The sequence below is a fragment of the Phoca vitulina genome, unplaced genomic scaffold (assembly GCF_004348235.1).
Source record: "Phoca vitulina isolate PV1807 unplaced genomic scaffold, GSC_HSeal_1.0 scaffold71, whole genome shotgun sequence".
NCBI lineage: Eukaryota > Metazoa > Chordata > Mammalia > Carnivora > Phocidae > Phoca > Phoca vitulina.
The window spans coordinates 6,842,667-6,859,997 of NW_022589774.1; the positions used below are offsets into that span (position 1 = coordinate 6,842,667).

Consider the following 17,331-nt stretch of genomic DNA (forward strand, 5'->3'; position numbering starts at 1 on the left):
TCTTAGTTCTTAACTATATATTCTGGGTAATTTATAACAGATACATTTCTTCCACGTAAGTGAAGTGTAGTACACATTGTTACCAAAAAATGTTTGTATAATTTTTATTTCCTCTGATAAGACAGTGTGCAAATGCAATGCAGAAGGGAAAATAATTATATTAAAGATCTGATTGGAATGTAGAAATAGATCTTTTTAGTTGCTAAATTGATAGCTAAGTCTTAGTACTTTATCTTTTTGCATCCCTACTTTGTCTTAACTTAGTGCACTTATTATGGCTTAAACGACGGGTATACTGATTAGTAGCCATCTACCATATGTAGTTTTGAGAGTTATATAGAAATTATATACCAGAAGTTTGTGCAGTAAGGTGCAGATAACAGAATTTTTTAGACCTTTAACCACATGAGGACTTTAAGATAAGAACAGTGAACACGAAGAAAATATTTTCAATAAAAGTGCAAGACTGCAGGGGCGCCTGGGTGGCTCAGTCGTTAAGCGTCTGCCTTCGGCTCAGGTCATGATCCCAGGGTCCTGGGATCGAGCCCTGCATCGGGCTCCCTGCTTGGCGGGAAGCCTGCTTCTCCCTCTCCCACTCCCCCTGCTTGTGTTCCTGCTCTCGCTATCTCTCTCTCTGTCAAATAAATAAAATCTTTAAAAAAAAAAAAAAGTGCAAGACTGCAGTGATTGTCATACAGCCTTACAGATTCCTTTTCAATCCAAGATCATTTAAAAAAAATTGGTTGCTTAGCATTCTGAATTTCATATTTCATTAAGTTTACATTTCTGCCTGCTTTAGTGAGAAAAAATTAATTTTTAGATTTAGGTGTTCAAGAACCTGGAATTTTAGATCCTTATTGTTATCCCATGTTAGCACCAGTTTCCTGGGTAGACAGGTCCCAGTTTGGGTTTCTGCCTGTGTCCTAACCTTTAGGGGAAGATGGTACCACTGTCTTTATATTTCCTATTTCCCAGGGGATAAAACGATGAGAATAGGGAAGAGTTTCTATGGAGAGGTCAGACCTCTGAGTCAGTGCTTCATCAATACATATGCTTTGGAACCTATCTCTAAAAGTAGTGCAGAGACACGAAAGAGAATTTGGAGTTAGAGCTCCAGTCCCAACCTCTCCTACTTAGTAATTGAGTGATACTGGTAAAGCTACTTAACCTTTGTGAACCTCAATTTTCTTACCTTTAAAGTAGAGACAATAGTGCCTATAATTAAGTTATTCTAATTAGTTTAAGTCTAAATAACAAATGAATAATTACTAATGTTTATTGTTAACAATATATTGTGTAGTAATCAATAATAACTACTCTGAAAGATTCATGCCCTCTGCTCTTGACTTTTATAGAGTGATTGATTGTTATCGTAGTCTTCAAACTGGAAAATCTTGAGTTTTATCTTTTGTATGTGTGTTTTTGAGGAATTTCTGTCTCTATTTCTAATAATATTTTTAATAAGAGGGGTAGAGATTATCTTAGAGAATGCTCTGCCGGAGCAGTAGATACCTTGCTAAGTTTGTGTTCTGTGAATTTTATAAATATTACATGTTATATAATAACTTACTTAGCTATCCTTCATCATCAAAATCATCATAGAAGAGCACTTAACAGAATTTTCATATATTATCTCATTTGAACTTTGCAACCGTGGAGTAAAATATTCAAGATAAACATTATCTTGATGGATTGTTTTTTCTAAGACAATTGTATTATGTTTCACATGCTCTTTCACTGCAGGTTCCTCTACTTGCCATCCTCATATAATAACTTTTTTAGTCATTTTATTAAAGTATGGTTGGCATGCATTTAATGTATACAACTCAATGTGCTTGGAGATAAGTATACATCTGGAAAGCATGACCGTGTGGGAAACTATGCCATAAGCATATCACCTCCAAAAGTTTCCTCCCACCCTCTTCATTTATTATTATGTGTGTGTATGATAAGAGCACTTAATATAAGATCTACCCTCTTGGCAAATTTTTAAATATACAGTACAGTATTGTTAACTATAGGTACTAGGCTTTACAGTAGATTTCTAGGACTTACTCATCTTGTATAACCGAAACTTTGTGCCCTTTAATACCTCCTCATTTTCCCCTTCCCCCAGCAACCACCATTCTACTCTCTGCTTCTGTGAATTTGACTATTTTAGATTCCTCATAAAATGAATTGTCTGTCAGAACCTACAACTCTATTGTCTTATATGATGCAAAACATTGTAGATTTTATATGTATTATTGACACTAACCATTAAAAATGAGAAGATAGGGGCACCTGGGTGGCTCAGATGGTTAAGCGTCTGCTTTCGGCTCAGGTCATGATCCCAGGGTCCTGGGATCGAGTCCCACATCAGGCTCCTGACTCAGCGGGGAGTCTGCTTCTTCCTCTCCCTCTGCCTCTCCCACTGCTCATGCTCTCTCTCTCTCTCTCTCTCTGTATCTCTGTGTCTCAAATGAATAAATAAAATCTTTAAAAAAAAAAAATTAATTAATTAAAAAAAAAATGAGAAGATAATATGAAAAAGAAATTTGTATTTATTTACAGGTATAATGATTCATAAATTGATAATGAAGAAGCAGCAGTATGGTTGTTTTATGGTAGCCTAGTGTAATTGATTGCTTCATAGTAGCCTAACCTATACACTAATAAATGGATCATTATAACATTTCTATAGCATACAGTAAGTATTACAGTCATATTCATAATACAGTATTGGAAACATTGTTACTTAAAAAAATTTTTACCTGTGAAGATAGGCCAATAGGCAGTTTCTCCAGTTACTAGAGAGAGAGGTATACAGTATCCTATTTCCTTGAAAGCAAAGTAATGAAATAGTAAGAAAACTGACATTATTAATTTTATGTTAAGTATCACTCATCTTGTGCCTATATAAGGATAGGCTATCCTCTTCCATACAAGTCTTGTACACAATGTTCTACACAGTGAGTACTTAGGAGACGATGATGACACAAAAACATCTTCTACAGTTCTTGCCATACAGTTAATTAGATTTTCACACAAAGACACTCATACACATCCAACAGATAAGCTCCTTAACTGTACAGCATGATGGTTATTTACTGTTCATTAGGTGGAAGTGCATCATCATAAAGGTCTTCAACCTCGTCTTCTTTGTATTGAGTAGGCTGAGGAGGAAGAGGGAGGGTTGGTCTTGCTGTCTTAAGGGTGGCAGAGGCTGAAAAGGTGGAGAATGTGGAAGGGGAGGCAGGCACATTCCAAAATAACGTAACTTCTGTCTGACTTTGTTGCCTTCTCATGTCTCGAAAAATGTGTCTATATGGTACCAACTTACTTCCACCATTTTCTTTAGTTTCAGTGCCTCTATCATAAAAGGGTCCATGTCGTAAAAGAAGTAGAAGGCAGTCTTGAATAATTGGAACCCTTCTTGCCAGATTATCTAATGTCGGTTTGTTTTCTGGCACTTCTTCTAGGTCTTCTGCCTTCTTCCTCAGTGTGGGAGCACTCATCTCCATCAAGTCATGGTCTTTTAATTCTTCTGCTGGGTCTATTTGCTCTAAAGTTTCTCTAAGATTCGTTATCTTTTTTTTTTTTAATTCCAGTATAATTAACATACAGTGTGATATTAGTTTCACATGTACAGTATAGTGACTCAGCAATTACTCAGAGCTTATCACAATAAGTGTGCTCTTAATCCCCTTCACCTATTTCACCCATCCCCCCACCCACCTCCCCTCTGGTAACCATCAGTTCTTTATATTTAAGAGTCTGGTTTTTTGTTTGTCCTTTTTTCTTTGTTTGCTTTCTTTGTTAAATTCCACATATGAGTGAAGTCATATGGTACTTGTCTTTCTCCGACTGACTTATTTATTTCACTTAGCATTGCACCCTCTAGATTCATCCATGTTGTGCAGATGGCAAGATTTCATTCTTTTACACACATACACACACACACATATATACCACATCTTCTTTATCCATTTCATCTATCAGTGGACACTTAGATTGCTTCCATAATTTGGCTATTGTAAATAACGCTGCAATAAACATAGGGGTACGTGTATCTTTTCAAATTAGTGTTTTCATATTCATTGGGTAAATACCCAATGGTGGAATTACTGGATCATAGGGTAGTTCTATTTTTAATTTTTGGAGGAACCTCCATACTGTTTTCCACAGTGGCTGCACCAGTTTGCATTCCTACCATCAGTTCAGTGAGGATTATTTTTCTCCACAACTGTGCCAACACTTGCTTCTTGTGTTTTTTATTTTCACCATTCTGACAGATGTGAAGTAATACCTCATTGTGGTTTTGATTTGCATTTTCTTAGTGATGAGTGATACTGAGCATCTTTTCATGTGTCTGTTTGCCATCTGTGTGTCTTCTTTATAGAAATATCTAGGTCATTCTCCCGTTTTTAGTTGGATTATTTGTTTTTGTGTGTTGAGTTGTAGAAGTTCTTTCTCTATTTTGGATACTAATCCTTTATCAAATATGTCATTTGCAAATATTTTCCCTTATTCTGTCTTTTAGTTTGTCTTTTAGTTTGTTAATGATTTCCTTTGCTGTGCAGAAGCTTTTTATTTTGGTGGAGTCCCAATAATTTATTTTTGCTTTTGTTTCCCTTGCCTCAGGAGACCTATCTAGAAAAAATGTTGCTACGGCTGATGTCAGAGACGTTACTGCCTGTGCTCTTTCTTAGAATTTTTATGGTGTCAGCTCTTACATTTAGGTCCTTAATTCATTTTGAACTTATTTTTGTATATGGTATAAGAAAGTGGTCCAGTTTTATTCTTTTGCATGTAGCTGTCCAGTTTTCCCAACACTGTTTGTTGAAGAGACTTTTTCCCATTGCATATTCTTGCCTCCTTTGTCGAAGATTGACTATATAATCATGAGTTTATTTCCAGGCTTTTTATTCTGTTCTGTTGATCTATATGTCTGTTTTTGTGTCAGTACCATACTGTTTTGATTACTACAGCTTTTTAGTATATCTTGAAATCTAAGATCCATATCTTGAAACCCTTCATCCCCTACCTTTTTTGCCATAATCATGATCTCTTTCATGATTTCTTTGATTGGCTGTTTTGTAAATCCTGTGAGGTCATACACATCTGGACAGTTTTCTCCAGCAGGAATTATTGTTTTGGGTTTGATGGCTCTTTCTGTAAAAACTATGGCATTATTAAAGTATGTACTACCATTAATTTTATGCAATTATTATTTAATACTGCATCTTTATGTTTGTTTACATTTCTTTCAGTTGCAAATGGCACCATGTACAGTCTGTGCGTAAATTCTGATAAATTTTAACTTTTTGTAGTTTGTGTGTATTTTATGGTAGCAAATGATAAAATAGCATCTATATATATTTTATGCATTCATGAAATATCTAACTTTTTCTTAATATTTTAAAATATTTCTAGGCTATGCAGTTCGACTGAGTTTTTTCAAATTGTTGCAAATCTTTAAAAATTTTCCAATGTATTTATTTTTAAAAATTCACATATGGGGCACCTGGGTGGCTCAGTCAGTTAAGCGTCGCCTTGGGCTCAGGTCATGATCCCAGAGTCCTGGGATCCAGCCCCACATTGGGCTCCCTACTCAGCAGGGAGCCTGCTTCTCCCTCTCCTCCCTGCTTGTGCTCTCTGTTGCTGTCTCTCTCTTTCAAATAAATAAATAAAATCTTTTTTTTAAAAAAATCCACATATAAGTGGACCTGCACAGTTCAAACCTATATTGTTCAAGGATTAACTGTATATGCTACATTTTTTTATCCATTCGTCCATCACTGGACATTTAGGTTGCTTCCGTGTCTTGGCTGTTGTGAATATTACTGCAGTGAACATGGGCACACGGATATCTCTTCAAGATCTTAATTTCATTTCTTTTGGGTATATATCCAAAAGTGGGATTGCTGGATCATATGGTAGTTTCATTCTTCAGTTTCTGAGGAGCCTTCATACTCTTTTCCATAGTGGCTATAGCAATTTAAATTCCTACCTACAGTGTACAAGGGTTCCCTTTTCTCTACATCCTCTGTACATAACTTGCTCTGGTTTTTTGGATAATAGCCATCTTAAGAGGTGTGAGGTGAATCTTACTATGATTTTGATCATGTAGCTCATCATGTTTTTTAAGTGTGCTATAATCCCATGGTATATTTTTGCTTTTGTTGCCTATGTTTTTGGTGTCATATATGGGAAATCATTGCCAAGACCAATATCAGGAAGCTTTTTCCCTGTTTTTTTTTCTGGGAGTTTTATGGTTTGGGTTCTTTTTTTTTTTTTTTTAGTTTTATTTATTTAAGTAATCTCCACACCCAACATGGGGCTCGAACTCACGACCCCAAAATCAGTTGTCACATGCTCCTCAACTGAGCCATCAAGGCGCCCCCTATACTTTTGGTTCTTATGTTTATGTCTTTAATCCATTTTGATTTTTTGTGTATGGTCTGAGTCCAATTTCATTTTTTTGCTTGTGGATATCCAGTTTTCCCAGCACCATTTATTCAGGATACTGTCCTTTCCCCATTGTTTTTTCTTGGTACCCTTGTTAGAGATCAGCTGACCGTATCTGCATGGATTTATTTCTGAACTCTGTTCTCTTCTCTTGGTCTCTATGTCTTTTTTTATGCCAGTACCATACTGTTTTGATTACTCTAGCTTTATAAAGTATTTTGAAGTCAGGAAGTGTGATGCCCCCAGCTTTGTTCTTCTTATTCAAAATTTCTTTGACTATTTGGAATCTTACGGAATCTGTGTTTCCATACAAATTTTAGGATTGTTTTCTATTTCTGTAAAAAATGCCATTGGAGTTTTGATTGGGATTGTACTGAATCTGTAGATGGCTTTGGGTAGTATAGACATTATAAGAATATTAATTCTCCAGTCCACGAATGTGGGTATCTTTCCATTTAGTTGTGTCTGCTTTAATTTTTTATTGGTGTTTTTTTTTTTTTAAGATTTTATTTATTTATTTGAGAGAGAATGAGAGACAGAGAGCATGAGAGGGAGGAGGGTCAGAGGGAGAAGCAGACTCCCTGCTGAGCAGGGAGCCCGATGCGGGACTCGATCCAGGAACTCCAGGATCATGACCCGAGCCGAAGGCAGTCGCTCAACCAACTGAGCCACCCAGGTGCCCCTATTGGTGTTTTATAGTTTTCAGTGTACAAGGTTTTCACCTGCTTGGTTAAGTTTATTCCTAAATATCTTATTCTTTTTGATACTATTGTAAATGGGATTATTTTCTTAATTTAATTTTAAAATTTAAAATGTTTTCTGAGTTATGTAAATATTACATTTGTTACATAATAAGTGTATAACTAATGTTATATGATAAGTATAGTATATATTATTATAGTTATATATTGTAGTTAGGTATAGTATAAAAAATTACCTCATTTGATCTTTTTATATAATAACTACCATATTATAGTTTTATATTATTATAGTTATGTATTATTATAATATCATATATTATTTCATTTGATCTTTGCAACCATAGAGTAAAGTATTCAAGATAAACATCATTTGATGGAATTTGTTTGTTTTAGTAATATACATGTTAACTTGGTGACCTAACTTAGAAGTTTCTAAATAATGTAATTTCCTAGGCTAAAGCAGTAATTATAAAACAGTATGCCTTTAGAATGAAGGTTGATGTCATTTTGTTTCATTTGAGGTTTTTTTTGTCATATGACCAAAAATAAGACTATTTTTATATCTTAGCAGTGCTAATTTTATACCTCTAGTTTAGTCCAGTGTTTCTCAAATGAAAGCTCTTGCTAAACACCAGGAAGGTCATTTATAGATACATAAGTTATAAAACTCCAGGCAAATAATAGATGGCAGAATTGGTAAAAGTAGGTCATACGAATTAGTAATTCAGCCTCTCCACCTTCTGAACCCTGTCCTTCCATTTCTTCTTTCTTTTATAGTAAAATCTGTGGTCATGCCAAGAAGGATGAACGGGAAAAGTAAAGAGTTAGGATAGTTTTTGTTTGCTAAAATAATGATAGAAATAGAGATTTGGTGGATTCATGAGAGAAAATTATTTTTGAAATCTGTGGTTTAACCACAAACCTAAATAAAACAGAATTGTCTATTAATAAAAATGGTGAAGAGTTTTTAATATAATTTAAAAAATATTACTGATATTTGAAATGATCAGAGGCACCAGAGTAAATATTTGTATCAGTCTGAGGTAGAGAATAGGATTAACATTGCATTTTACCTTAAAACCCCTTAGCCAGGTAGCTCTGTAATCCATAATCCATATTTTGTCCTTTTTTCCTTCTTACAGCATCGTCACCAAGCAAGAGTTCAATATATGGCAGTTTTTCCGATGGTATAACATGTTTTCTTTTCTTTTAGTTGTGCTTATTTTCTTCTCTTAACTTTGTGCCGTAAGTTTCACTAGTTCCATTAAATAATTTGGGTCAAATACTTTAAGGCTTTCTCACAAAACAAATGTATTAAGAGTATGCTTTATACTAGACCCCATGGCATGCTGTGAATAATTATGAAAGAAATAACTCTTAAGTCTCAAGGAGCTGTCAGTCTAATGGGCACTTAGATCTTTTACTTTTTCTTCTACTTCTGGCTGATTTCTGCCTTATATTCTCTTGGTGGAATTTGTATTTTCTTTCTCTGTTGGAAATACTTAAATTATGAACCATAAATTGATAGTCTTTATTACTCCTATCATTAGATGACAGCAGTCAGAAATCAGAGCTTGGAAACTGGTCTCCATCAACCTCCAGCCAACGTAAGTTTGTCTGTTCAGTTTTTATTAAGTGAGTTTCTAAAATTGGTCATTCATAATTGTTTTAAATTTTTTTGACCACAAATAAACAATGCCATTTGAAAAATTGTATTTTAAGCACTTAAGAGGAAAAAGTATATATTTTACTAGCAGTGAAATTCTTTAAGGACAAACTGTATGAAACAACATCTGGTTTTCCCCTTCGCTTAATTAGCCGTAAGACCAAAAGTAAAAGTTAATAAGCAGAACTACTAATACCAATAACCAGGTGAACCTTGCTGAGTCAAAAGAAAGATGGCACATAGCATGATGTAATATGTTTACTGTGGGTTTTAGAGTCCACAGACCTGTATTTAGATTAGATTGGACCACTTAACCTTCTGTTACAGCCTTGCAGCAAGCTTTTTTAATTCTCTAAGCCTGTTTATTATCCCAAATGAGTACTAAGAAAATAACTTCACAGTGACTCTCACTTTGGTCTCAATACCACTTTCTACTAGCAAAATTAGTACCTAAAAGAGCGTTGTTTTTTTTTTTAATATGGGCTATACCTATCCATGTTTACCTAGAAATTAAAATTGAAACATTTTAAAAATACCTATTTATTTTTTAAAAATTTAGTAAGAATAGTGACAAATTGCTTATATTTTCTAATCTCTTTAATGTCTGGCTTAATAAAATAGAGCTGGATTCGCATCTGCTTCTGTATTCAATCTGTTACAATATATTGTTTTGGTTGTAGTATATACAAAAATCCAGCTTTATACAGATAATATAGATTTTTTTAATAGTCTAAAGATAATTTTGGATATTCTCCTTTGATACTGTCCAAAACTCAACAAGTTACTTAAAATGTGAGATCTGAAACCAAATTAATGAACTTTTTTGTTCTATTACATTCAAATCCATTGGTCTTTCTTGTACTTTGAATGGAATATCATGCACTGATCATTTGGAAAATAAAGGTTCACTAAGTTATGTAGATCTTCCAAATTTTGACACATTTCTAATACAGTATAAAAAGATCACATTTGTTAATATCACCACTAATCTCAAGACAAAAAGTCTTTAAGGATTCAGGAGCTGTCAAGCTTATAGTGGCAGATACAGTATTTCCACAATCCTAATTTTCACTTTAAACCGTGAATTTTATAATTGGCAACAAATATTGTCAGTTGTTTTCCTAGAAACACAGACTCACTTTGTTCATTTTCAAGAAAATGTCTGCCAAATACTCAAGTCTAACCATAGTTTGTCACTTGTTCTTAAAAGTACTAGTTCAGCTCAACTGAGTTGCACAAAATTCCTTTCCTTGAGAAAACTGTACTGTGCTAGGTATCAGAAGTGCTTTATGTATATTTCTCAGTTCTTCATATACTCTACTGGATTTGTACTCAAGGGTTGAATTTTAATAAGGTGAATAATTTTAACTGCTTTATGAAACAGTTTCACTGATAGCCTTAAATGCATGGCTGTGAATACAAAGACTACATTAGCACTGCCCTGTGGTCCATGCTAAGGTATCATTTGTTTTTCCCACCGTGGCTTTGCACCATCAATGCAAATGTCAACATGCTGGGAAAAGTTAGATAACATCCTAGTGTTAAGAGACTAGCTTTAACCTCAAGGACCCTCTTGGAAGGATCCTGAGGTACCCAGCAATTACACTTTGAGAACTATTGCTCTAAAAGGTCCATAGTACAAATAAAATAGAAGGTGTAAAAGTATTATTGTTGCTATCCTATTAAATGAAGTGGTATGTGACAACGTGCTTATAAACTGAAAAGCACTAGGTAAATGTAAATTGGTATCATTATTGCTAATAATAATTAGGGATGAAATGCATACTCAATTTTACTGGTATTAACTTGCATTCCACAAAAGGTGGGCATCAGTGCAATTAAAGGGACAGTTAGCTATTATAATATATGGAAGATGTTCAACTTACAGTGCATCCTTTTTCAATCCCTTTACATACTTCAGAAACATTCCACCTTGGATAATAAGCTGTATGAATTCTCAGTGTCTAAATTTAAAAATATTTTATCAAGTGACTTTTATTATTGCTTGCCTCCCAAATATTAGCAGTAGTAATAATAGTTTTGCTTTATAAATTATATTATTTCTGACTTGCTTATGCCACTTCATATCTTTGAATTCTACTTTTTCCTCTAAGGCTTTTTATCATTTTGACATTGAAGAGACACATGCATACTTATAATACACCTAAAACCTATGGGTGTGAGATTTTCTTAAATACATGTGATGAACATTTCTTTAAGAAAGTAAATTACCAGCTCCATTCTTTAAATTCCTTCCTCTTTTATCTAATGTTTGTGAAGATTAATACTGATTTTAAAAGTCACTTGTCCTTGAATCTAAGAAAATGGTATTTGAATCTGTCTTTTTTTTTTTTCTTTTTGTCCTGAGCAGAAGTGACTGGACAACCCAAAAGTGCATCTTTTATCAAGATGTGGTGGTGGCTATCTGTTCTCATAGTTTCATTGGCTGTTGGGAGTTTTTTGTTCCCTCGCAATCCTGAGGTAGAAACCACTGCTGTTCAAGAGTTCCAGAACCAGATGAGACAACTAATGACTAAGTATCAAAGTCAAGATGAGAAGCTGTGGAAAAGGAGCCTTACATTCCTGGAAAAACATCTTAATAGCTCCCAACCTCGGCCTCAGCCTGCTATCTTGCTGCTCGCCGCTGCTCGGGATGCTGAAGAAGCGCTCAGGTGTCTGAGCGAACAAATTGCTGACGCCTACTCTTCTTTCCGGAGCGTCCGTGCCATCCGGATTGATGGGGCGGGCAAAGCTACTCAAGACAGCGATATTGTCAAACAAGAGGTAGATCAGGAACTGAGCAATGGATTCAACAATGGCCAGAATGCTGCTGTGGTACACCGCTTTGAGTCCCTGCCTGCAGGCTCTACTTTGATCTTCTATAAATATTGTGACCATGAAAATGCAGCCTTCAAAGACGTAGCCTTAGTCCTGACTGTATTGTTGGAGGAAGAGACACTGGGAACCAGTCTAGGCCTAAAGGAAATTGAAGAAAAAGTGAGAGATTTCCTCAAAGTCAAGTTCATCAACTCTGACACACCCAACTCCAGCAAACATATGGACCCAGACAAATTGAGTGGGCTCTGGAGCCGTATTTCTCACTTGGTCCTGCCTGTCCAACCTGAAAATGCCCTGAAAAGTGGCATCTGCTTATAAAGGGTGACAGACGACAAAATCATGTCTCAAGTTCTGAGAATTTTTCAGACTTTCTAGCCAGAGACGGGATTCAGAGCTCTTTTTGAAAGAACTGGTTTCTTTTTAAAGGAAATTAAGTTCTTATCTAAACATAGAACATCTAAATCATTTATTCAACCTAAGTATCTGTTACTTGAGAGAATCATTTCCCTGTTTCCATTGAGATCTGTGTTAATGATCTCTGAGGACTATAAATTATATGCAGTCCCATAGAGGATCTGTTTAGATTCGGGGTTGAAACATTATTGCTATGGTATGACCAGACCAGGTTGGGGGGGATTGGGCTCCTTCCTATGAATCCTCTCAATTTTTTAAGTTAGATTTTTCAGAGTTTGCTATTAGTAAGGCAGCTCTCTAAATGCAACTGTGGGTTTTCCCATTTTGTTCTCTTTTACATCATTTAGGTGCGAGTTCCTTAGTCAGCTTCCCCTCATAGGAATAAGAGTAATGAAAGGTCACCTGAGTGTGTGTTTGGATTTTTTTTTTTTCTTTGTTTTTGGAGGGCAGGAGAAGGGGGCTAGGGAAGAGAGAAATTGTGGAATAAGGAAGGAAAGGGGGAAAAAAAGTCTTCAAGATGAAATTTAAAATAAGCCACTGAGACTTAGGTCACTCAGGCATAGCCATATGAACTCCATTCTCAGTGAATTCTGTTGGGGTTTGTTTTTCACATGTCCTTTTTTTCCTTTAAGAAATTTTTGGTCCTCCCAAGGATTTTGAAGCATGTATATTACAAGGTTTAGCGTATTTGTTCATTTGACTCTGAAGGGTGTGGTCAATTCAGAGCATTTTATTTTGGACATATCCTGAAGCCTTTGTTTTGAATTCAGAAAATATAGTTGCAGGAATTGGTAAACCATCAGTCAGCCAGGACTGTCTGTCCTGGACTGTCGAAGAAGGATTTGGTTTTCTGCGTGCAGTCTTAAGTCCTTTAAAGACACTCTTATGACAAATGTAAAGATTTACTATGCATGTGATAAATTTTATTAAGAGTGCCTCAAGCCAAAAGGAAATGAACTTGACCATATGTGAAGAATGTTGAAATGTACTATTGTGCATTCCTGTACTACTGTTGCATTTCAGGTGTCACTTTGCTTCTGTAACTGAGCTTTCTCAAAATCTGTCGCCTGCGTTGTTTTTCTTAAAATCTTAAGATTCTGGATCTACCATGTTTTGTTTTTAAATGAAAATACTGTTTTTAGAATAAGAGAGGCAGTCATTGGCTTTACGCTTTACCTTTTGAGGATCCCATGCCTGGTAGTGGAGTGTGGTCTGGTTTCTTCCAACTAGAACAACCACTGTTCATAAATTTATACCCTTTATTGAAATTTGCTCCTGACTGTCACAAGTCAGGCCATCTGATTTATAGAGGATTCTAAAACAAGAGTTTTTGAAAAGGCTTATTTTATACACATATATTATATGGAGAAACAAATGTTTTTATTAAATGTTTCGCTGACCAAAATAATTTTAAAGAAATTAATGTTACTTATATCTTTCAGGAAAAAATAATTGTAGCAGCTGATCTGTAAATGACTTTAGAAGCTATTTTAGTAATTTAAATAAATTTACTTTCTTGGTTTGTACTCTGTGTTGTGAACTTAATGATTCATAAACCTTTTTTTTTTTTCCAGTTAATCCTAGAGTTTTCTTTACACTTGAACAATTTTAGTAACTTTTTTTTTTTTTTTTAAGATTTTATTTATTTATTTGACACAGAGAGAGAGAGACAGTGAGAGAGGGAACACAAGCAGGGGGAGTGGGAGAGGGAGAAGCAAGCTTCCCGTGGAGCTGGGAGCCCGATGCGGGGCTCGATCCCAGGACCCTGGGATCATGACCTGAGCCGAAGGCAGACGCTTAACCGACTGAGCCACCCAGGCGCCCCCAATTTTAGTAACTTCTGCTAAGAGAAACAAAGGCCAAAGGACTGGAGCCATTCACAAATACATTGTTTAAAGATATAATCACCATGGTTTTCTGTTTCATGCTGGTATTTGAATTACCACTATATTGGAATTAACTTAGGTTTTCCTGACTTGGCAAAAGTATCTACAGCAGTGTTTCTCAAATTTTTCCTTCTCACCTTGCTAAAGAGCCTTTTTAGATAATTTTTTTACTAATTGTCTACCCCCTTGAAATTCTAATACCACACATATACTATATATCTGTTTATGGACTATATTTTTGTCCTTTATACATAAGAAGAGTAAGATTTTTTGCCCTCCAAGAACCAGTATTTGTTGCCACTGAGAATGCATGCTCAAGAACATCTGTCTATCTATACTTAATTTATGTATGTATGTATGTATTTATGTATGTACTTATCTATTCATTAACTAGACTCCATGCCCAGTGTGGAGCCCAATGTCAGGCTTGAACTCAGAACCCTGAGATCAAGACCTGAGCTGAGATTAAGAATTGGACGCTTAACCGACTGAGCCACCCAGGCACCCTGAGAACACCTGTATTTTTGATGCTGCCTAAAACATTCTATTTTCGGTTTATGTTATTACCCTTTTGGAAGGGAAAATTTAATAAGTCATCAGCTTGAAAATAGGAGCTAGGGTTTCTAGAAATCAGGCACATTGTGACTTTGGGTGGCAACACTGGCCCAGGGAAACCACAACACAGTACTGGTCTTACAGATTTCTAGAAACTTAATTTGCTTCCCTTCCTTTAATGACTTTCTTATATTATCTTTAGGGAAGTTTTCTAAACCTCCAATTCTCAAAAGAAAGGTTGGAAGTAAACTTGATTTTCATTCTATGAAGAGAACTGTAACTTGTTTGCATAGTTCATGCCATTAGTTAATGCCTAAAGATACAAAATCCAGTTTCCCTTTGATCTTAGGTCTTTGGAAAGTGGCCTTTATGTCCTATTGAACAGATAATGGACTGTTCTGCTATACTGTCTCTATCAAGGTCATAGAGTAAGATCTTACAGAGGATTCTACTGGCATTAGCCACCTGGAAAGAAGATGTGAGTCCTGAGCTGGAAAACAAGCCGAGAAGGTTGCCATCGACTAAAAGGAAACTCCTGCCTGGAATATCTTTCTCTCTTTGGCCTAGGTTCAGAGAAGTCCTGGTTTGCTTGCAGGCAGGCTCTTGGGGATTGTAGGGAAGATAGCCTGCACCTGAGCATAAATAGGCAGAAACCTCTCACCATTTACATATTGTACCCTTGTCTTTTGCCCATTCTTAGACACGTCTGGAATATTTCCTCCTTTCCTGCCCTCTCCCTTTCCCCAATTTTATGCTTTGCTAATTCTTACTTGTTTTTTCTTCAGGGCTCAGTTTTTTAGGCAGAACTTCACTGAAACCTTCACTAGTCTCCTTCCCCCAATACTGATTTAGGTGCCTCTTTTTTATGCTCTCATTCATCGTATATTCCCCCTGACAGAGCAGTTAGCTCACTGCACTACCGTATGCCTCTTGAGAGCAAGAGACTGTCATCAGTATATGCACAGTGGTAACCACAGCCTGCTCAAATACTTGTTGAGTAAAAACTGCACACACTACCTAGCTAGCTAAAATAGGGAAGTTGCATCTTAGTACTTTACTTGCTTTTTCCTGTTATTCCTGAGCCTTTTTCTAAAGCTATATAACTACTTCAACCTCAATTCAGTAGTGCTATGAGTAATTTAAGGTAGAGGACTGATGCCATGGGATACTGGCACTTCTACTTCTTGTAGAAGCAAGGATTATTAGTGGGGGATCCCCAAGGGCAAGGTGAATGGTAAGAGACAAAACTGGGAGGCCATGAGGTCTTCACGCTGAGATTTGGAATTTGAGTTTTCTTTAAAAAGCAAGTTTCCTTACATCTCATATTGCCTAAGAGGGTAGTATAGTCCCAAATAAGAGATGGCTATAGGTGTGGAGAGAAGACGGATAAGAAAAAATACTTAGGTAGAAATGACAAGGTGTGGTTAATTGAATATTAGGAAAAATACCTCGTAGAGGTCTTTTCAAAGGGTTGTACTGCTAAAAATACCTCTTCATTCAATTTAGCCCCTGTATCTTCTCTCCCCCAAATACTGAGTACACAGTGGTAAACTCTTATCTCTGTATGTCTTTGTTGACTTTTAGCAGTTTGAAGTACATAGACATGTATTTAGTCAGGAATTGTTTGATTGTAAAACACCCTGTCTAACCAGAAGAGAAAAGGAGGGGTGGGGTGGATGTTGTAAGAAAGCCTTTCAGCCTCCAAGACCAGAGACTGGGCACGAGAGGACTGTTGATGGACAGATCAGCTGCCATTCCCTCTGCCTCTCCACTTCTGGCTTGCTTCACCTTAGTAACCTCGCCTTTGTGACTTAACCACGTCAAGAGGATGAATTTGATTGGCTCAATCCAGTATATGGATGATCCCTGAAAAGAATATATAATGAAACAAAGATGCCTAGGTCACTCCTTTAACACGGACCATGGGGTGGGAATGGGGAATGGCATTCTCCTGAAGTCAGGCCAACAAGTGGGCAGATAGGGTTAAGGGACAACTAAAAACATCTTCAAATTTATAAAGACCTTTATATGACATGATGCTGGTTATTTCATTTCATTTTCACTTTAAAAAATGAAATAAAATGATGGAAACACTATTAAAATTTTAAAATCTGGGTCTTGATCATGGCTCTGTCTAGAGAAATTTGACCTAAGGAAGTCCTTGATGTGGCTCTGCTACAAATGTGTTCTGATTTCTTCCCGTTGCTTCTGCGTTTTTTATGCTGAAAAAAGAGAACAGTTATCAAAACCTCAGGTACTATCTTAATATATAATGGCTGTTATTAATTTGTTATAAGTCCCTCAAAAGAACACTGAGCTTTCTTTAGTTTTCAAACTGTGTCTTGGGCAAGTGTAGTGGTAGGAGACTATGTACCTGATTCAAATTTGATTTTTTAAGTTTGTTCCCCCCCCACCCCAATTTTAGAGAGTACCATTCTTAGGCTAAACTTGAGAATCTTCTCCATGTTATGCAGCTCCTTACAGAGAACATCGACTCAGTAGTTATTCTTGATGGGCAATTTTTAAAAAATCTCTCAATCTCTCATAGTTTAAGTGGACTTCCTCGCATTTTGTCTACCATATAGATGGAAAAGATCTACATAAAGATCTTCATATTTGAATATGGATTAAGTTGTCTGTCACCCTTTCCTATTTTTTGTCAGCTACTTACTAAGTTTATTAAAGCTCCAAACACCGTTTCAAGTGCCTCACATGTATTAACAGGTTCCAGTCTCATGATAGCCCTGTGAGGTAGTATTGTTATCCCAATTTAATAGGAAGCTGAAACACAGAAAGGTAAAGTGACGCTCAAGAATACCCA

General features: G+C 36.0%; 2 protein-coding genes across 5 annotated transcripts in view; one reads left to right on the forward strand and one right to left on the reverse strand.

The window, feature by feature from the left end:
• Window positions 1-13,589, forward strand: part of TOR1AIP1 (torsin 1A interacting protein 1) — a 40,610-nt gene extending 27,021 nt beyond the window's left edge. For 2 of the 4 annotated variants that reach the window (XM_032393011.1, XM_032393012.1), the window contains exons 10-12: window positions 8,294-8,338; window positions 8,702-8,758; window positions 11,189-13,589. In XM_032393011.1, coding sequence (XP_032248902.1) covers window positions 8,294-8,338; window positions 8,702-8,758; window positions 11,189-11,973 — 887 coding nt within the window. In that variant the 3' untranslated portion in view covers window positions 11,974-13,589. The remainder of the gene's footprint in view (window positions 1-8,293; window positions 8,339-8,701; window positions 8,759-11,188) is intronic. The other 2 variants (XM_032393013.1, XM_032393014.1) reach the window with 1 other exon arrangement.
• LOC116624819 lies at window positions 2,526-3,698 on the reverse strand. Its single transcript, XM_032393018.1, has one exon. The coding sequence runs from the start codon at window positions 3,600-3,602 to the stop codon at window positions 3,087-3,089; it is 516 nt and encodes a 171-aa protein (XP_032248909.1). The 5' UTR covers window positions 3,603-3,698; the 3' UTR covers window positions 2,526-3,086.
• Window positions 13,590-17,331: the final 3,742 nt, after the last annotated feature.

Excerpts from the sequence above, each read along its gene's own strand:
- LOC116624819 (XM_032393018.1), bottom strand. The coding sequence starts at position 3,602 with ATGTTAATTATACTGGAATTAAAAAAAAAAAAGATAACGAATCTTAGA.